Source organism: Rhinopithecus bieti, unplaced genomic scaffold (assembly GCF_001698545.2).
Source record: "Rhinopithecus bieti isolate Rb0 unplaced genomic scaffold, ASM169854v2 scaffold_21777, whole genome shotgun sequence".
In the NCBI taxonomy this organism is placed as follows: domain Eukaryota; kingdom Metazoa; phylum Chordata; class Mammalia; order Primates; family Cercopithecidae; genus Rhinopithecus; species Rhinopithecus bieti.
In genome coordinates, this window is record NW_016810508.1 from 268,048 (window position 1) to 289,690 (window position 21,643).

The 21,643-nt window shown below is 44.6% G+C and overlaps 1 protein-coding gene and 2 long non-coding RNA genes across 3 annotated transcripts in view; 2 read left to right on the top strand and 1 right to left on the bottom strand.

Moving 5' to 3' along the window:
• LOC108542273 (uncharacterized) overlaps positions 1–3,788 on the top strand; it is a 5,988-nt gene extending 2,200 nt beyond the window's left edge. Inside the window, exon 3 of the long non-coding RNA XR_001889212.1 lies at positions 3,662–3,788. This is a non-coding gene — a long non-coding RNA (uncharacterized LOC108542273). The remainder of the gene's footprint in view (positions 1–3,661) is intronic.
• A 3,180-nt stretch (positions 3,789–6,968) lies between these two features.
• LOC108542274 (uncharacterized) lies at positions 6,969–13,836 on the top strand. The gene is made up of 3 exons (XR_001889213.1): positions 6,969–7,012; positions 8,263–8,296; positions 12,057–13,836. It is a non-coding gene; the product is annotated as an uncharacterized LOC108542274 (long non-coding RNA).
• Positions 13,837–14,559: 723 nt separating this feature from the next.
• RNF168 (ring finger protein 168) overlaps positions 14,560–21,643 on the bottom strand; it is a 32,365-nt gene continuing 25,281 nt past the window's right edge. Inside the window, exons 5-6 of the mRNA XM_017892230.1 lie at positions 18,348–18,429; positions 14,560–15,575 (exon numbers count right to left, since the gene is read on the bottom strand). Of these exons, the coding sequence (XP_017747719.1) occupies positions 14,622–15,575; positions 18,348–18,429 (1,036 nt within the window). The 3' untranslated portion in view covers positions 14,560–14,621. The remainder of the gene's footprint in view (positions 15,576–18,347; positions 18,430–21,643) is intronic.

A 21,643-nucleotide genomic window follows, 5' to 3' on the forward strand; every position in this document is an offset into this window, starting at 1 on the left:
TTTTTTTGAGATGGCGTTTCACTCTTGTCGCCCAGGCTGGAGTGCAATGGCGTGATCTCGGCTCACTGCAACCTCCACCTCCCAGGTTCAAGTGATTCTCCTGCCTCAGCCCCCCCAAGTAGCTGGGATTTTAGGTGCATGCCACCACGCCAGCTAGTTTTGTATTTTAGTGGAGATGGGATTTCTCCATGTTGGTCAGGCTGGTCTTGAACTCCCGACCTGGGAGATCCACCCACCTGGGCCTCCCAAAGTGCTGGGATTACAGCCACTGTGCCCATCCACACACTGACTTTCAAAATATGAGGCTGTCAATGACTGTTGATTTTGAGGTGTATTCAATGAACCAAGTTGTCCCTGACTGATTTGATAGATTTATAACCTGTTCTAGTTACTTGTTGGCTGTAGAACAATCTGTCTTTTCCTAGGGTGTGGGAACTCTGATTTGCATTTGGAAATGTTTCTGTAACTCATTATATAGAAAGGGTCAATCTTCCTAATATACAGACCACCGAAGGCCGGGTGCAGCGGCTCACCCTCATAATTCCAGCACTTTGGGAGGCCAGTGTGCTAGGACTGCTTGAGGCAAGGAGTTGGAGAATAGTCTGGGCAACATAGTGAGACCCTGTCTCTACCACCCACCCCACCAAAAAAAAAAAAAATTCAGCCAGTTATTGTTGCTCACACGTGTAGTCCTAGCTAATAGGGAGGCTGACATAGAAGGATCACTTGAGCCCAGGGGTTCAAAGTTGCAATGAGCTATGATCACGCCACTGCACTCCAGCCTGGCAACAGCAACATCCTGTGAAAAAAAAAAAATCTAGAAATTGAGAAGAAAATGACCAACAAACCAATAGAAAAATAGGAAAAGAGCTCAAATAATTACAAATGGCTCAGAACACTGGGGAAAAAAAAAAGCCTAACCTCAAACTCAGTCATAATAAATGTTTTCACTTTCTTCTCTTTTTTTTTTTTTCAAAATGGAGGTTTTGGTCTGTCACCCAGGCTGGAGTGCAGTGGTACGATCTCGGCTCACTGCAAACTCTGCCTCCCGGGTTCAAGCAATTCTCCTGCCTCAGCCTCCCGAGTAGCTGGGATTACAGGCATGGTTGCCACCATGCCCAGCTAATTTTGTATTTTTAGTAGAGACAGGGTTTCTCCATGTTGGCCAGGCTGGTCTCAAACTCCTGACCTCAGGTGTTCTGCCCGCCTCAGCTTCCCAAAGTGCTGGGATTACAGCCGTGAGCCACGGGCCTGGCCACAAATGATTTTTTAAAGCCAAAGAAAAGAGGAGTGGTCAGTTCAGAACCCTTTTGGTTGCCGTAGAAACTTAAGGCTTTTGCTATTACGTAACATTAAAATTGCCACTTCCTCCTCTAAAGACCTAAGTCTGAGATAATTAGCTTTCATCTGTTCTCAGACTGTGACCTATTCTTCCCAGCCCCAAAGGAACATTTGTTTTTAAGATCATGCTTTAAAAAGTACTACTAGTTTGCGCCCAACGTGTGGCAAGTAAAAAACAAATAAAAGTACTATTCGTTTAAAAGTTAAATTCTTCTAAAATCAAACTAGTTAAATTCATGTCATTTTTAGCTTTACCCAAATAAAAGATTTAAAATAAGTTTTCTAAGCATTTGCCAATAGAAGGAATCCATTCACTTTTGGTTTATAAGATTCTTTTCCACGTTGCCCAGACTCTTCTCCAACTCCTTGCCTCAAGCAGTCCTACCACATTGGCCTCCCAAAGTGCTGGGAGATTCTTGAGATTCTGAGATTTTTAAGCACTGTTTTCCAGTCAATAAACTGATAAGAGTGTTGTACCAATTCCAGCACCTGGAGCTCTCTGTGGGTGGAAAGGTTCTCTCGCATGTTAAAACCAAGTTGATTGAGTATCATGTCAATGCCTCCTGCTAGAATTGTTACACAACTTCTCTCTTTGATTTGTTGTAATGTAGGTTTACTCAGGAGAGTTACTTCATTATGGTCTATTTTTAATTATTCCAATGCCTTCCTTTTCTTTTTTTTGAGACAGAGTCTTGCTCTGTTGCCCAGGCTGGACTGCATTGTTGGTTCACTGCAACCTCCACCTCCTGGGTTCAAGAGATTCTCCCGCCTCAGCCTCCCAAGTAGCTTGGACTACAGGTGCCCACCACCATGCCTGGCTAATTTTTGTATTTTTAGTAGACATGGGGTTTCACCATGTTGGCCAGGTTGGTCTTAAACTCCTTACCTTAGGTGATCCACCCACCTCGGCCTCCCAAAGTGCTGGGATTACAGGCATGAGCCACTGTGCCCAGCCTGATCTATTAAAAGGAGGTAATTTGCTGGGCGCAGTGGCGCACGCCTGTAATCCCAGCACTTTGGGAGGCCGAGACAGGCAGATCACGAGGTCAATAAATCAAGACCATCCTGGTCAACATGGTGAAACCCCATCTCTACCAAAAATACAAAAATTACTTTGGCATGGTGGCAGACTCCTGGAATGCCAGCTACTCAGGAGGCTGAGGCAGGAGAATCGCTGGAACCCAGGAGGCGGAGCTTGCAGTGAGCCGAGATGGCGCCGTTGCACTCCAGCCTGGGTGACAGAGCGAGACTCCATCTCAAAAACATAAAATAAAATAAATAAAAATAAAGGTTCTCCAGTTTTCTCCTATAGATCCTTAATGAGGCTTAACCTCTCCTGGGAATTTGTGAATAAGCATCATTTTTCCACACATACTAATCCATCTTGTCTAGATAGGAGCATTATAGGATTTTGCCTTAGACATTTCAAGACACCTTAGTCCAGAATCTATTAAAGGGAAACATCTCTGGTGTGTTTTCTTTCCCTCTCTTGTCTTGGAGCAGCAAACCTGCCATTCCAAACTCTGCTGATATGAAAACCTTTTGCCCAGACTCCTTTGCCAGTTGGCTTCCTGTAAAGTTCTATCAATAAGCGGTCCCAGGAAGGAGGAAGGGCAAAGGCGGCTTCTTTTTTTTTTTTTTTTTTTTTTTTTTGAGACAGAGTCTTGTTGTGTTACCCAGACTGGAGTGCGGTGGCCTGGTCTCGGCTCACTGCAAGCTCCACCTCCCGGGTTCAAGCGATTCTCCTGCCTCAGCCTCTTGAATAGCTGGGACTACAGGCGCGTGCCACTGCACTGGCTAATTTATTGTATTTTTAGTAGAGATGGGGTTTCACCATGTTGGCCAGGCTGGTCTTGAACTGCTGATCTAGCGATCTGCCCCCCTCGGCCTCCCAACGTGTTGGGATTACAGGCGTGAGCCACCGCGCCCAGCCAAGGAGGCTTCTTTCTTCTTTGTTCCTCTTGTCCATGTTGCCCAGCAGTGCCAGTTGACTCCAGCCTCCAAATTCTTCCAGCTCTTCTAGAAGTAGACTCACTGGGACCTTTCAGAGGTAGCAGCAGCAGCTGGGAGGTACCTCCTCAGAGGTCTGCACACTTCTTCAGGGTCTGCAGGGTCCACTTACCCCAGCCCTCAACTCCTACCTTCTAGTCATGGAAACCCTTCCTTTTGTTTCCCACCTTTGAAGTGGGAGCCACTTCCTCCACTTACCGCCCTTAGGTGATCTCAGCGTTCCCCTTTCCTCCAAAACCTGTGTAACCAATTCCCTCTACTGAATACCCTCTGCTGAAATCCTTATCGTTGTTTCTGTTTTCTCCACCAGACCCTGATCAATATGCCCAGTTATAACCAGCATGAACAGCGCTCTCCTCCTCATCCTGCAACTCAAGAAGTCCGTGGTGAGTCAGTCTGACCTGATGTAAAAAGACACACCTGAACATTTCATGAGCCTTAAGACATGGAAAGCAATGATGAGAAGTATGGACAGGGGCCAGGTGCGGTGGCTCACACCTGTAATCCCAGCAATTTGGGAGGCCGAGGCAGGTGGCTCACCTGACGTCAGGTGTTCAAGACCAGCCTGGCGAAGAGGGTTAAATCCCATCTCTACTAAAAATACAAAAATTAGCTGGGCCTGGTGGTGGCAGGCACCTGTAGTCCCAGCTACTTGGGAGGTTGAGGCAGGAGAATTACTTGAACCTAAGAGGTGGAGGTTGCAGTGAGCCGAGATGGCGCCACTGCACTCCAGCCTGGGAGACAGAGCAACAGTCTGTCTCAAAAAAAAAAAAAAAGAAAAGAAAAAGAAAACAAAACAAAAGAAAAAAGAAAGTATGGACAGGCAGACTCAATTTATGATCTCTCCCTGAGAGAGAGACTTCGGAATTCAAGCTGTAGGGATGAAGCCTAATTGTAGCAGCCTGACACCACAAAAGTCAAGGTTGCCCCAAACTCACGTTGAACTCAGGGTCCATGTTACAAATCCTGCCAAAACCAGGCAAAATATTCTAGAAAAAAATCACACTGAAAATTTAAAGCTATGATTGTTTATGATGATCTTTACACAGGAAGAAGAAATGGGTAAAAATACAATACAGGCTCACCTCTCCCACAATAGAGACTCAACTCTCCCAAAAAAAACACTCAACTCTCCCACAATACACACTCAAATCTCCCACAATAAAGACTCAACTCCCCCACAATACACACTCAACTCTCCCACAATAGACTCAACTCTCCCACAATACAGACTCAACTCTCCCACAATAGACTCAACTCTCCCACAATACAGACTCAACTCCCCCACAATACACGCTCAACTCTCCCACAATAGACTCAACTCTCCTACAATAGACTCAACTCCCCCACAATACACACTCAACTCCCCTACAATACACACTCAACTCTCCCACAATACACGCTCAACTCTCCCACAATACTCAACTCTCCCACAATACAGACTCAACTCTCCCACAATACACACTCAACTCCCCAATACACACTCAACTCTCCCACAATACACACTCAACTCCCCCACAATACACACTCAACTCTCCCACAATAGACTCAACTCTCCCACAATACAGACTCAACTCCCCCACAATACACGCTCAACTCTCCCACAATAGACTCAACTCTCCTACAATAGACTCAACTCCCCCACAATACACACTCAACTCCCCTACAATACACACTCAACTCTCCCACAATACACGCTCAACTCTCCCACAATACTCAACTCTCCCACAATACAGACTCAACTCCCCCACAATACACACTCAACTCCCCCACAATACACACTCAACTCTCCCACAATAGACTCAACTCTCCCACAATACAGACTCAACTCTCCCACAATACACACTCAACTCTCCCACAATACACACTCAACTCTCCCACAATACACTCAACTCCCCCACAATACACACTCAACTCTCCCACAATACACACTCAACTCTCCCACAATACACACTCAACTCTCCCACAATACACACTCAACTCTCCCACAATACACACTCAACTCTCCCACAATACACACTCAACTCTCCCACAATACACACTCAACTCTCCCACAATACACACTCAACTCTCCCACAATACACACTCAACTCTCCCACAATACACACTCAACTCCCCCACAATACACACTCAACTCCCCCACAATACACACTCAACTCCCCCACAATACACACTCAACTCTCCCACAATACACACTCAACTCTCCCACAATACACACTCAACTCCCCCACAATACACACTCAACTCTCCCACAATACACTCTCAACTCTCCCACAATACAGACTCAACTCTCCCACAATACAGACTCAACTCTCCCACAATACACACTCAACTCTCCCAAAATACACACTCAACTCCCCCACAATACAGACTCAACTCTCCCACAATAGACTCAATTCTCCCACAATACAGACTCAACTCTCCCACAATACAGACTCAACTCTCCCAAAATACACCCTCAACTCTCCCAAAATACACACTCAACTCTCCCACAATAGACTCAACTCTCCCACAATACAGACTCAACTCTCCCACAATACACACTCAACTCTCCCACAATACACACTCAACTCCCCCACAATACACACTCAACTCTCCCACAATACACACTCAACTCTCCCACAATACACACTCAACTCTCCCACAATACACACTCAACTCTCCCACAATACACACTCAACTCTCCCACAATACACACTCAACTCCCCCACAATACACACTCAACTCTCCCACAATACACACTCAACTCTCCCACAATACACGCTCAACTCTCCCACAATAAAGACTCAACTCTCCCACAATACAGACTCAACTCTCCCACAATACACACTCAACTCTCCCAAAATACACACTCAACTCTCCCACAATACACACTCAACTCTCCAGTCTTTTTATTTTTCTTGTATGTCCTTCCAAATGGATCCTGTCTTTAAAAAAATGAATAACATTTTAAAAATATAATAGAGATGGGGTTTCAACATTTTGCCCAAGCTGGTCTGGAATTCCTGGGCTTCGTCAATCCTCCCAGCTCGACCTCCCAAAGTGTTGTGATTACAGGTGGGATTACTCTGCACCTGCATGATCCTGCCTTTTTAATACCTCCAAGTTTTTGGTGTCTGTTTTCCAAACTTTTATCCACACCACATATGCAGAGCTAGTATGAGAACTTGAGTAAGTCAAGAGGTATTTCTGAGAATCAGTTTCTTCTGGAGCCAAGGTCTTTTGTGACCCAGGATACATCTGGCAGGGAAGAGGTAAGTGGAGCCTTCATCAGAAGACACATCACTGCAATTTATTGGACGCCATATCTGGGGACTGAAGGCGGCACAAAGTCACGGATGACTCCAAGAAGCGAGACTTCCAAGAAAAAAGTGGGACTGGCAGAGCAGTGGGGGTGGAGAAGAGCCAGAAGGAAGGAACTGTCACTTACTAAGGACTGTTTTTCTCAGGGCCATGCCAGCTGCTTTACACATTACTTAGCCACTCTGGTGGTTACATTATGACGTCCATTACAATCTTTTTCTTCTTTTTTTTTTCAGACAGACTCTCGCTGTGTCGCCCAGGCTGGAGTGCAGTGGTGCCATCTCTGCTTGCTGCAACTTCTGCCTCCCGGGTTCAAGTGATTCTCCTGCCTTAGCGTCCTGAGTAGCTGGGATTACAGGTATGCACCACCACGCCCAGCTAGTATTTGTATTTTTAGTAGAGACGGGGTTTCAGCATGTTGGTCAGGCTGGTCTCGAACTCCTGACCGCAGGTGATCCACCCGCCTCGGCCTCCCAGTGTTCTGGGATTACAGGTGTGAGCCACCGCACCCAGCCTCATCACAAATTTAAAAGTGATGTAATGAAAGCTAACTAGCTCCCGCAAGGTCACACAAGTAGAGATCAAGTTAAAAAGAAAATTATTTTATTTTTTCCTTCCTGCATGACATGACTCTGGTTTGATTCTCAAACTCATGTCAAAGTTACTGGGCCTGCCAGGCATGGTGGCTCACACCTGTCATCCCAATGCTTTGGGAGGCTGAGGTGGGAGGATTGCTTGCAGCCAGGAGTTCAAGACCAGCCTGGGCAACACAGTGAGACCCCCCATCTCTACCAAAACAAATTGTTTGAATTAGCAGGGTGTTGTGGGATGTTCCTGTAGTCCCAGCGACCCTTCCACTTGGGAGGCTGAGGCAGAAGGACTGCTAGAGTCCAGGAATCGGAGGTTGCAGTGAGCTATGATCGCACCACTGCACTCCAGTCTGGGGAGCAGAGTAAGACTCTGTCTCTCAAAAAAAAAAAAAGTTAACTGATCCTATAGTTCAATTTCTTTTTTTTTTTTTTTTTTTTTTTTTAAGATACTCTCACTGTGTTGCCCAGGCTGAAGTGCAGCTTTGACCTCCCAGGCTCAGGTGATCCTCCTGCTTCAGCCTCCCAAGTGGCTGGAACTACAGGCTGAAGCCACCATGCCCGGCTGGTCTTTTTTCCTTTTCTTTCTGTAGAGATAAGGTCTCACTATGTTGCCCAAGCTGGTTTCAAAACCCTGGGCTTGAGCAATCCTCCCACCTCAGCCTTCCAAGTAGCTGGAACTCCAGGTGCGCACCACTACACCGGGCTAAGTTTTACATTTTTTGTAGAGTTGGATTCTCATTATGTTGCTCAGGTTGGTCTTTAACTCCCGGGCTCAAGTGATCCTCCTGCCTCAGCCTCCCTAAGTGCTGGGATTAAAGGCATGAGCCACGTCACCCAGCCTTGTCTTACAAAGTAGCTCATACTAGCAGGGAACAAAGTGGCTGCAAACATCAGTTTGCCTGTTAGGTTTCCCCTCTCCAGAATCTTAGCCCCTTTGGCCCTCACTGTTTCAGTAGCTCACTAATGCTTTTAAGTAGGTAACTTTATATTTTCATCTGGCTTCTCCCATTGTTCACAGGATTCTACGTGTGCTGCCATCCAATCTGAAAAGCGTAAGTTTCACTTTTCAAATATTTTTAAAATAGTTCACTAAAGCTAAATTAGTCAAAAATTCCTCACAATGCTATTTTCCTTTCTTCCTTTCTTTCCTTTCCTTTTTTCTCCTTCCTTCCGTCCTTTTCTCTTTCCTTCCTTTTCTCTTTCCTTTTTTTCTTCCTTCCATCCTTTTTTCTTCTTTCCTTCCTTTTTCTTCCTTCTATCCTTTTTTTCTTCTTTCCTTTTTTCCTTTTCTTCCTTCCTTCCATCCTTTTTTCTTCTCTTTCCTTCCTTATTTCCCTCCCTCCCTCCCTCCTTCCCTCCTATGCTCCCTCCCTCCCTTCCTTCCGTTTATCTTTTTTTTTTTTTTTTGAGGCAGGGTCTCACTGTCACCCAGGCTGGTGTGCAGTGGTACAATCTTTGAATCTCAGCTCACTATAATCTCCGCCTCCCAGGCTCAAGTGATCCTCCACCTCAGCCTCCCGTGTAGCTGGGACCACAGGCATCTCCACACTTGGTGTTTTTTGTAGAGAAGGGGGTTTCACCATGTTGCTCAGGCTGGTCTCAAACTCCTGAGCTCTAGCAATTTGCCCACAGCAGTCTCTCAAAGTGCTGGGATTACAGGCATAAGCTACCGCACCTGGCCTCTTTTACCCCCCCCTTTTTTTTTTTTGACAGCGTCTTGCTCTGTCGCCCAGTCTGGAGTACAGTGTTGCAATCTGGGCACACTGCCACCTCCACCTCCTGGGTTCAAGTGATTCTCCTGACTCAGCCTCCTGAGCAGCTGGGATTACAGGCGCCCGCCACCACGCCCAGCTAATTTTTTTGAATTTTTGGTAGAGACGGGATTTCACCATGTTGGCCAGGCTGGTCTCAAGCTCCTGACCTCAGGTGATCCAACTGCCTTGGCCTCCCAAAGTTCTGAGATTACAGGCGTGAGCCACCGCGCCTGGCCCTACATTTTTGCTTTTCTTTTCTTTTCTTTTTTTTTTTTTTTGTTGAGAGGGAGTCTCGCTCTGTCTCCCAGGCTGGAGTGCAGTGGCCAGATCTCAGCTCACTGCAAGCTCCGCCTCCCGGGTTTACGCCATTCTCCTGCCTCAGCCTCCCGAGTAGCTGGGACTACAGGCGCCCGCCACCTCGCCCGGCTAGTTTTTTGTATTTTTAGTAGAGACGGGGTTTCACCATGTTAGCCAGGATGGTCTCGATCTCCTGACCTCGTGATCCGCCCATCTCCCAAAGTGCTGGGATTACAGGCTTGAGCCACCGCGCCCGGCCTCATTTTTGCTTTTCAAATGTTGGGGGGGGCCAGAGAGAGAACGACACACTGTCTCAAAAAAAGAAAAAAGAAAAGAAAAGAAAAGAAAAAAAAAAACCTGAAACAAATAAAATCTTTCTCGAGACAGGGTTTCACTCTATGACCTAGGCTGGAGTGCAGTGGTGGAATCTTGGTTCACTGAAGCCTTGGCCTCTGGGACTCAAGTGACCCTCCCACCTCAGCCTCTTGAGCAGCTGGGACCACAGGCATGCACCACAACTGGTTAATTTTCTACTTTTGTAGAGATGGGGGTTTCACCATGTTGCCCAGGCTGGTCTCGAACTCCTGACCTCAGGTGATATGCCCGCCTTGGCCTCCCAAAGTGCTGGGATTACAGGTGTGAGCCACCACCCGGCCAAAATAATTTTTTTTTAATTAAAATAAATAAAGAGTCTTAAGAGGAGTCAGACATGTAACAGAACTGCACAGTGGGAACAGGCCACTTCCTGGGGATGTCATGACGCTAAGTTTTTTCAGATCCACATTGACGTGCGTCTGCCCAAATATTACTAGTCTGTTTTAATTCATATATTTTATATATATGAGCTCCACTCTTGTTGCCTGTCTCCCAAAGTGCTGGGATTACAGTCCTGAGCCACCATGCCCAGCCCCTATTTTCTCTTAATGCTGAAAAAGCTTTCCTGAATTATAATTTTAAAACTTAAAAGGCCAAAAGGGCCATTTACAGTGGTGCAGATTGAGATTTATAACCTTCCTTTATCTTGCAATATCTTAAAACACTTAAAAAGTTTCTTTTTTTTTTGAGACGCAGTCTTGCCCTGTAGCCCAGCCTGGAGTGCAGTGGAGCTATCTTGGCTCACTGCAACTTCTGCCTCCTGGGTTCAAGTGATTCTCCGGCCTCAGCCTTCCCAGCAGCTGGGACTACAGGCCCTGGCAACACACTTGGCTTTTTTTTTTTTTTTCCAGTAGAGATGGGGTTTCACCATGTTGGCCAGGCTGGTCTCAAACTCCCGACCTCAGGTGATCCGCCCGCCTCAGCCTCGCAGTGTTAGGGTTACAGACGTGAGCCGCCGCGTCCTCAGCCTCGCAGTGTTAGGGTTACAGGCACGAGCTGCCGCGTCCTCAGCCTCGCAGTGTAGGGTTACAGGCGTGAGCCGCCACGTCCAGCCACTCACTGCTTTCTTCAGGTGTTTCCTGGGTATTGACCCTGACTTTGGGGGTGGAGTTATGTAAAACATCGCAGACTTCCTACACAGACTTTTTTTTTTTTGAGATGGGGTCTTGCTCTGTTGCCCAGGCCGGAGTGCAGTGGCATATCTCTTGGCTCACTGCAACCTCCACCTCCTGGGTTCAAGTGATTTTCGTGCCTCAGCCTCCCAAGTAGCTGGGACACAGGCACCCGCCACCACACCCACCTTATTTTTTTATTTTTAGTAGAGATGGGATTTCTCCACGTTGGCCAGGCTGGTCTTGAACTCCTGACCTCAGCTGATCTGCCCACCTCAGCCTCCCAAAGTTGTTGGGATTACAAGGCATGAGCCACTGTGCCCACCCCCCTCAACCTTTTTTTTTTTTTGAGGCACATGTCACCATGCCCGGCTTATTTTTATTTTTTTTGAGACAGGCATGAGCAACCATGCCCAGCCAAAAATTTCTCGTACATGTCATTCGGCATACATGTGAAGACAGCCTTACGAAATTCCTAGAATTGTCAAACTTACCTCCACAGGGATTTTCAATGATCTATTTATACCAAGCAATGTATAAGAATGCCTAGTTCCTCGCACTCTTGCCAAGATTAAAAACAAAAAACAAAAAACTGCCTTATGTTTGCTAATCTGAAGGATGAACAAACAAGAGTATTAGTGTAATATTATGCATCTTTTCACCTAATATTGAAAAACCAGTTATAGTTACTTTCTTGTGAATGATGTTTCTTGGGAACATAAGCATTTCTAGTTTTCCTATTGAGGACTTTTTTTTTTTTTTTTTGAGACGGAGTCTCGCTCTGTGGCCCAGGCTGGAGTGCAGTGGCACAATCTCAGCTCACTGCAACCTCTGCCTCCCGGGTTCAAGCAATTCTCGTGCCTCAGCCTCCCGAGTAGCTGGGATTACAGGCATGCGCCACCAGGCCCAGCTAATTTTGTATTTTTAGTAGAGACAGGGTTTCACCATGTTGGCCAGGCTGGTTTCAAACTCCTGACCTCAGGTGATCTCCCCACCTCGGCCTCCCAAAATGCTGGGATTACAGGTGTGAGCCACCGCACCTGGCCGAGTTATTGGTCTTTTCTTAATGAACTGGCAGATACTTTACATAAAGGAAATTAGCTCTTTGTGATGAATTGCAACTATTTCTTCCCAAGTTTGCCACAGCTTCCAATTTCCCTTGATGGTAGTTTTTGTTATGCAGAACTTTTCATTTTATGTAGCTGATTTTATATATTTTAAGTTGTGGTAAAATACACATAATCATCCATTTTATTTTAATATTTTATTTTCAGATTCTCGGCCTCTGCACAGCCTTGGCGCTCCCTGAGAAATCCAACGTTTGCACGTCCTTTCCACAAAATGACAGGAAAAGATGTCCTTTCCACAAAATGACAGGAAAAGGACCAGTACATGCTAGTGACTGACGCATTTATTAGTTTCTAACAAAAAGTCATGCATGGTAGGCACAGCAGAAATACTAACAGAGAAATTAGTTTATCATGAAGCCGGTTTTAGTCAGGAAGACTTCTTCACAGAGAATTAGCTGAATATATAAATACTAAATATATCATGCCATGTATGTGGTATATTTACACCTAAATATACCACACCCTCCTTTTTGGTCAGACTATTCCAGGAAGATTTAAATAGATAACTTTTAATTTGAGGCATTCCAAGAATGTCCACCCTAAAACTTAAAGTGAAATTGCCCTTAGAGAAATATTGATTTGATGAGAAGATTGATCTTGGTCTGTCTTAGCCAAATTGGGTTTATTTATTTTTACTTAACAACCAATGTGATAGTAAGAGTTGCAAACTACACTTCATTTAACTACAATCATTACTCAGAGGGCAACCACCTTAAGAGGCAAATGAAATTTTAAATTAGCACAGAATTTATAATTACCCAATCAACATTGATATAGATGCCATCAAGTATGCAAAGATTAACAACATTTCTATTACCAAACTTAGGGGAAAAAAAACTTAATGACATACAAAAATATTGGCAAATTTAAGCTAGAATTGGCTCTAGGACATTTTATCGTATTTTCAATTAAAATAATAGATTACTAGATATCAGCAGGAGCGCTGTTAGAGCTGTTTTTTTACTAATAGTTGTTCATGTTAATGAAACAAAAGATCAATCATCTCTGAGCTAAATTTCACAAAATGAAATCAGTGTCTTCTGATTTAACTGTCACGAGTTAAGAAAGGGCAAAACCCAAGCACCATACTTTCTATTTCTGTTCATAAACTCAAATAAAAGCAGTATCAACACAAATGAACATAAAAGAAAACACATGGTTGTTTCAGGCTCCACAACATAAGATACTGTGAGGTAACTCTCCTGTAAGACATTCCCATTTTTCTCTGGAATAGCAGATGAACAGAAATGCAGGTTTCCAAAAATTCACACAATTTAGTAACTAATTTTGATTTTGAAGCCTGATAGTAGGGGGTGAAAAGCTATAAAACCCAAATGTTTCCTGTGTTCTTTCACAAAGGACAGGGGAAGAGGATGCTCTGCCAAACGGCCCCTGCTGCGTCATTCTGGACCCGTTTCAATGATCCGGACTGTCGGTCACCCCATCCAGCCTCATCCTCATCCGGACCAGATTCTGACCACCCAATCAGTTTCAATGATCCGGACTGTCAGTCACCCCATCCAGCCTCATCCTCATCCGGACCAGATTCTGACCACCCAATCAGTTTCAATGATCCGGACTGTCAGTCACCCCATCCAGCCTCATCCTCATCCGGACCAGATTCTGACCACCCAATCAGTTTCAATGATCCGGACTGTCGGTCACCCCTTCCAGCCTCATCCCAGCTCTTAACTCCTTCTGCGTAGTCCAGTTTCCTTTCTGGCAACTAATTCCCAATTTCCTAGAAAACCGTGATTTTCTGATTTAACACTGATTCGAATCCACTTTAAACCAAAGGGAACAGGCCAGGCATGGTGGCTCATGCCTATAATCCCAGCACTCTGGGAGGCCAAAGCAGGCGGATCACCTAGGTCAGGAGTTCAAGACCAGCCTGGCCAACATGGTGAAATCCCATCTCTACTAAAAATACAAAAAAAAAAAAAAAAATAGCTGGGCATGGTGGCGCTTGCCTGTGATCCCAGCTACTCGGGAGGCTGAGACAGGAGAATCACTTGAACCCGGGAGGCGGAGGTTGTAGTAAGTTGAGATCGCGCCACTGCACTCCAGCCTGGGTAACAGAGCAAGACTCTATCTCAAAAAAAAGAAAAAAGAAAAGAAATATCTGGGATTTCCCACATATGAATATGAATCCAAATTTTGAAACTCCGTCAAACAAAACAAAACAAACACCAAAGGAAATGCTACAATGCCGAAAACTGAATTAAACTGGAGATGGAAATTAGATTACTTTAGGAAAATACCTTTTGTGTACTCTGTAAAACATGGGACAATAGCAAGAAAATACATTTTAAACCCTGCATGGGTTCCTTGATTACTTAGAATAGTACAATCTTGCTTTGATCACCAGTCATGACGAAAAGGTGAGCAAAGGCCATAAAACATGCATTTTTTGGAAAGACAGTGGCACGTGGAGACTTCCTGGAGTTGGCCAAAGTTTAAGCTATCTATAGGAATTGTAAAACTTAATACGTATCTGTTATTAAGGAAACAACAGGGGACCCCCGCTTACCGCTGAGCTGTGCAGAAGCACATGTGTCTATGCAGCCCTCACCACCACACAGACCTTTATTAAGGACAACGAGCGTGCCCAGAGAGCAGCATGAGTAACACGTGGATAACGATTCCATGATAGAAAAGGGCTTCACGGTCCAGCTTTACTAGATCACAAAGCACTCCCTTTACCAGGCATTACTTTGTGCATCTCTGAAACATCTGAAAAATACTTTTCTGTGAAATGCTAGGCTGTAGGGAATGAGTACTTTTGGATACATTACACTGATCTCTAGAAGAATTTGGCATCTTTCTTCCATTCACTGAATGCTTCAACTGCATCTTTAAAGACAGGTGCCTATTTTCGTCCCTGGAGCCTCTCTGCGGTTTTGGATGCTCTGTATGAGTTTGCCTTTTGGAGTTCCTGTCTCTGGGATTCTTCCTCTGTCCATCTGGCACTCTGTCTGGAGGGGAGGGCGGAGCGCGGAGGTGATACCCATCTGGGGATCCTTTCTGCCGGTTTGGCACCATCTGCTCTTTATCCACCTCCTTCTGAAGTTGTAACGCCAATAACCTGTCCTGTTCCTCTTGTTTATGTCTCTCAAACAGCAGATGCTCCAAATCTATCAGTTTCTGGGTAAAGTTTATTTCTGTTTCCTCTTGATCTGGGGAACACTCGGGGGACATTTTTCTTCTTTTTGCAGGAAAGCATGGATCCTTGACTGCTTCAAAGGAAGATTCTTGGTTTTTTCTTTTGGAAATATCCTTACTGATCAGTAGGCCCAGCTCTTCGTTTTCTGCCTCACCTGTGTTGTTTCCATTTGTCTGGGTCACCCCTGATGTGGGAGCACACCCACTCTCCGTTCTGCCACAAGGCGTGACTGCAGTTTCTTCAGGGTCGGGAACGCTGGTTTTAGGTCCCTCGTGACTTAAGACACAGAACTCTTTATCATGATTGCCTGCTCTTGTTTTGACGTTTCCTTCGTGGTACCATTCAGCGCCACAGGCACATAACCATGGCATAGGCGGCTCTGCTGAAGAATCTGCACCTTGTTCTCCAGTTCCAAGGGGTATCTGTGGAGAAAGTGTCGGCATATCTTCTATTTCTGTGTCTTGCCCTGTTGGGCTTTTCATATCACTACTGTCAGTGTCCTGTAGAGAACAGAAAAAGACTGAGTGACCTAGGGGAAAATATCAAATCGTAAGATGTAAGTCTAATTACACTGATACTATAGCGGAACTGTCACTATGCAGTATTATTACTAATAAGGTATATTTCTTTCTTTTCTTTTTTTTCCAGAGTCTTGCTCTGTTGTCCAGGCTGGAGTGCAGTGGCGCGATCTCAGCTCACTGCAACCTTCACCTCCCAGGTTCAAGTGATTCTCCTGCCTCAGTCTCCCAAGTAGGTGTATATTTATTCTTCATAGAATTTTTATTTCATGGGCAAATTTCGATTAAGCTATTACTTTTTCACTCCCATGAAAACCTACAGATTAAAACCCATAGACTAGATTCCAAATATGGCCAACAGCTGGTATCAGGACCTGACCTCCTTTCACCTTACAAAGGTCCGCCAGGGCCAGGCGCGGTGGCTCACGCCTGTAATCCCAGTACTTTGGGAGGCCGAGGCGGTCGGATCACGAGGTCAGGAGATCGAGACCACAGTGAAACCCCGTCTCTACTAAAAATACAAAACACTAGCCGGGCGTGGTAGCGCCGTCTGTAGTCCCAGCTACTCGGGAGGCTGAGGCAGGAGAATGGCGTGAACCCGGGAGGCGGAGCTTGCAGTGAGCCGAGATCGCGCCACTCACTCCAGCCTGGGCGACAGAGTGAGACTCCGTCTCAGAAAGAAAAAAAACACACACAAAAAACAAAGGTCCACCAGCACAGGGGTTTTTAACCCTTTTCTGTACTGTGGACCCTCCTTTTGGCATTCAGGTGAAGCTTACAGACCACTTCTGAGAATAATGTTTTTAACTAAAAAATTAAGATATATAGTAGCTTTACAAAAGGAACAATTTATATTGTAACACAATCATTAAAAGGTTTAAAAAAATGTGATGTAATAATGTGCATTAATCCACTAAATAATAAGATCTACCAGCCAGTCTAGTAACTCATAATATCTAATTATCTGTGTCATCCCTGAGGTAGTACCACCCACTCTGTTTTGCCACAAGGCGTAACTGCAGTCTAATATCAACGTAGAGATATGTATAAATGGTATTTAAAGGTATCTGTAACATGGCCGGGTGCGGTGGCTCACGCCTGTAATCCCACCACTTTGGGAGGCTGAGGCGGGCAGCTCACCTGAGGTCAGGAGTTTTGAGACCAGCCTGGCCAACATGATGAAACCCCGTCTCTACTGAAAACACAGAAATGAGCCGGGCGTGGGGGTGGGCGCCTGTAGTCCCAGCTGCCGGGGAAGCTGAAGATGCACTGAGCATGCACCGCACTCCAGCCTGGGCAAGAGATTCTCTCAAAAAAACAAAACAAAACAAAACAAAACAAACAAGCAAAAAAAAAAAAAACACCTAGTGTTTGGAAGACAAAGCTTGGGACTTCTATGTTACTTCTATAAGTAACTTGACTGTGTGTGTTTCTTACCAAGACCCTGGAAGCTACACCCATTGTTAGAAGAAATAATTGACACTTACGGGGCATGCGGCCTCCAAGTAGTTAATACACTCACTTGTGTGGCCTTTTTCCAGGCTGTCACCTTGGAGCTCTGCTGCTGAGGACTCCTGCTGAACACACGTGCCTGATGCTGCCTTACTAGCACACTTTTCCTCATCTTGTAATATTCTTCTTTTTTTTTTTTTTTTTCTGAGGGGAGTCTCGCTCTGTCAGCCAGGCTGGCGTGCAATGGCATGATCTCGGCTCACTGCAGCCTCCGCCTCCCGGGTTCAAGCAATACTCCTACCTCAGCCTCTTGAGTAGCAGGGACTACAGGTATGTGCCATACCTGGCTAATTTTTTTTTTTTTTTTTTTGTATCTTTAGTAGAGATGGGATTTTACCACATGGGCCAGGCTGGTCTCGAACTCCCAACTTTCCACCCACCTCAGCCTCCCAAAGTGCTGGGATTACAGGCATGAGCCACTGTGCTTGGCCTCCCATCTTGTAATATTCTTTTTTTTTTGAAATGGAGTTTCGCTCTTGTTGCCCAGGCTGGAGTGCAATGGCATGATCTCGGCTCACTGCAACCTCCACTTCCTGGGTTCCAGCAATTCTCCTGCCTCAGCCTCCTGAGTAGCTGGGATTACAGGCACGCACCACCATGCCTGGCTAATTTTGTATTTTTAGTAGAGATGGGGTTTCTCCATATTAGTCAGGCTGGTCTTGAACTCCCGACCTCAGGTGATCCACTTACCTGTGTCTCCCAAAATGCTGGGATTACAGGCGCGAGCCACGGCATTCTGGCTCCATCTTGTAATATTCTAAGTGAAGCTGGTGCCAGGTATAAGTTATTCAGTTTTGTGAGTCTGGATTACATAGGTCAAGGATCAGTAGTCTATGGCTCACGGACCAAATCCAGCCTCCTGACTGTTTCTGTAAACAGTTTTACTGGAATGCATTCAAGCTAATGTGTTTACATATTATCTGTAGATGCTTTCACACTACACCAGCATAGCTGAGAAGCTATGACACAGACCATACTAACTACAAAGGCGAAATTATTTACTCTCTAGCCCATTAGAGAAAACTTTGCTTTTAAGGTAGATTTGCTTTTATAGTATGTTTATTTTAAAATTGTAGTTTCCTTTAGAGAAAAGTGCTTTTCTCTAGGTGAACCTAAGAGGACTTAGAAAGGGTGTCTGATTAACTATAGTGGCTTTTGTTAAAAGGTAGAAAACTATGGATATCAGTAATCTATAGCATTAATAAACTAGCAAAACTCAGAACATCTTCAGTATCAACATACCTTAGATATGGAGTTTTCCCTGACTTCTTGTACAGCTTCAGAGTGTGAGGCTGACCCACACAGAGATTTAGGTGTCAAATACCTGAAAGGAAAGTTTACCAAAGTTTGAATGTTTTGAAAGGCAGATGGTAGGTACCCAACATAATAAAGCTATTTATACTGAAGGTTGTCTGGTTTGCTGCTTGACTGATTTATCAGAGTGTATTTCATTTCCACGCTTCAGGTATTTTGGTCTAATGCCAGGACAAAACTTAAATGGTTGAGTATTGATATTTTAGTGAAAAACAGAAGAGGAAGTAAAAGTCAAATCTAAATATTTCTTTTCTCTTTTTTTTTTTGAGATGGAGTCTCCCTCTGTCACCCAGGCTGGAGTGCAGTGGCGTGATCTCAGCACACTGCAACCTCCACCTCCCAGGTTTAAGTGATTTTCCTGCCTCAGCCTCCTGAGTAGCAGGGATTAGAGGCACACGTCACCACGGCTGGCTAATTTTTGTATTTTTAGTAGAGACAGGGTTTCACCACGTTGGTCAGGCTGGTCTCGAACTCCTGACCCTCAGGAGATCCACCTGCCTCGGCCTCCCAAAGTGCTGGGATTACAGCCGTGAGCCACTGCGTCTGGCATAAATATTTCTTAATTCTTGAAAAAAACTGAAAAAGGCAGATAGCATCAAAACAATGCAAGACTCTATAGTCTTCACAAAAGTAATGAAAATGATGCTTTAAGCCAGGAGAAAGGATATGATAGCTTCTTCTTTATGCCAGAAATGTGGCTGTTCACTACATTTTAAATCTCTACTATTGGGAAAAAGTCCACAGTTAAATTCCTTACTATTCTGGTATAGAGATGTCATCATATACACTTTAATATCAACTCTCTTCTTTTTTTTTTTCTGAGATGGAGTCTCGCTCTGCCACCCAGGCTGGAGTGCAGTGGTGCAATCTCAGCTCACTGCAACCTCCGCCTCCCATGTTCAAGCGATTCTTCTGCCTCAGCCTCCCAGGTAGCTGAGATTACAGGTGTATGCCAGCAGGCCCAGCTAATTTTTGTATTTTTAGTAGAGACTGGGTTTCACCACGTTGGCCAGGCTGGTCTCGGAGTCCTGACCTCAGGTGATCCGCCTGCTTCGGCCTCCCAAAGTGCTGGGATAACATGCTTGAGCCACTGTCCCTGGCCCTCAACTCTTTTCTTAGAAACACATATCTTTACGTTTCTTTTTTCTTTCTTTTTTTTTTGAGAAGGAGTCTCGCTCTGTCGCTAGGCTGGAGTGTCGTGGCATGATCTCAGCTCACTGCAACCTCCACCTCCCGGGTTCAAGCGATTCTCCTGCCTCAGCCTCCTGAGTAGCTGGGACTACAGGCATGCGCCACCACGCCCAGCTAATTTTGTATTTTTAGTAGAGACAGGGTTTCACCATGTAGGCCAGGATGGTCTCGATCTCTTGACCTCAGGTGATCCGCCCACCTCGGCCTCCCAAAGTGCTGGGATTACAGGCATGAGCCACCATGCCTGGTCATATCTTTACACTTCTAAGAATCTTCAATATAATAAGCTGTTTGCCACTGAAAACATTAAGTTTTTAATATAATGGAAAATGTTATAAAAGAAGGGGAATAGGGGAATAGAAAAGGCAGGCTACAAGATGGTAGGTATAGTTTAAAAACTGTAAAATATCAAAACACTCACATAACTATGTTTAAAAATGGCAGAAATTTCCCAAAATGTTGGTTGTCTCCAATTGGTGGTAACTTTGGGTGATTTTCAAAGAGCAGCTAGCTATTACTTTTAGAATTAAAGAAAAAAAAGTGACTATAAATAATACACAAATCCGTAAGTTACACAGTGTCAAAAGCACCAACAAGTAGCATATGGAACAATAAAACCTAAACAAAGATCTCATATAAAGAACATTCATTTATTCAATTTAATTATTCATATAAATGAATATTCCTTGCGGGCAAACAAGAGTACCTAACCCATGTATTTAGTTATATCAATCTATATATTTACTATGTAAACTTTGAAGAACAAGAAATTTTCAGTTGAAAGGAAGCTTAGTCTCATTTAGTTTCTCAAGGCAGAAGAATTGATTCCTTCTGCCAATGCTGATGCTGGACCACTAGTTACCAAGTATACTAGTACCAAAGCATCAGTGTTCTAATTGTTGAAGTTCGTAAGCAAAGAACAAAATGTTGTTACTTATCCAACAGAATCACTGAACATTCATTAACTCTCTTGGATATTCCTTATTTATAATAACCAAGTAATGTATGAACACATGCTCATCCTAAAAAATAAGCAAAACTGGCCGTGGTGGTTCATGCCTGTAATTCTAACACTTTGGGAGGCTGAGGTGGGAGGATCGTTTGAGGCCAGGAGTCCAAAAACTGGACAACACAGCAAGACCCATCTCTACAAAAAATTAAAAAGAAAAATTAGCTGGGCATAATGGTGTGTGCCTATAGTACAGCTACTCTGGAAGCTGAGGTGGGAGGATCACTTGAGCCTAAGAATTTGAGGCTGCAGTGAGCTATTTTCTTGCCACTACGGCCTGGGTGACAGTGAGACCCTGTCTTTTAAAACAGAAATATGGGAAATATATGTCATCAGCCCTTTCCCTTCCCATGTTTTAAGAACTTTTCTTTTTTCCTTTTTACCTTGCATCTGAATTTTTGGGATCCATTTCCATTTGCTTCCTTTTACATTTTATATTAAGTTTCGCCTAAAGCTGCCTACTTACATATTTTAGGTTCAGCCCAAAGGTTTCTCTGTACATAGTGAACTACAGCCTAAATTGAGGTGTAAACAGCCTGTAACATAGTCTTGTGCCAGTCACCAAGTTTTGGCCAAAGGGGGCCAACTGTTCAAATTAGGCAAATGCCAAGCTGTAACCACTCCGGCTGTTTCTGCACCTCATTTCTGCCTTCTGTGTATCACTTTCCTTTTTCTGTCCGTAAATCTTCTTCCAACATGTGGCTCCACTGGAGTCTCTCTAAGCCTACTGTGGCTCGAGAGGCTGCCCAATTTGTGAACTGTCCTTTGCTCAATTAAACTGTTAATTTGTCTAAGGTTTTCCTTTTAACATATGTAATCAATTTTTATTTATTTTATTTATTTTTATTTTTTTGAGACGGAGTCTAGCTCTGTCGCCCAGGCTGGAGTGCAGTGGTGCGATCTCGGCTCACTGCAAGCTCCGCCTCCCGGGTTTACGCCATTCTTCTGCCTCAGCCTCCCGAGTAGCTGGGACTACAGGCGCCCGCCTCGTCGCCTGGCTAGTTTTTTGTATTTTTTAGTAGAG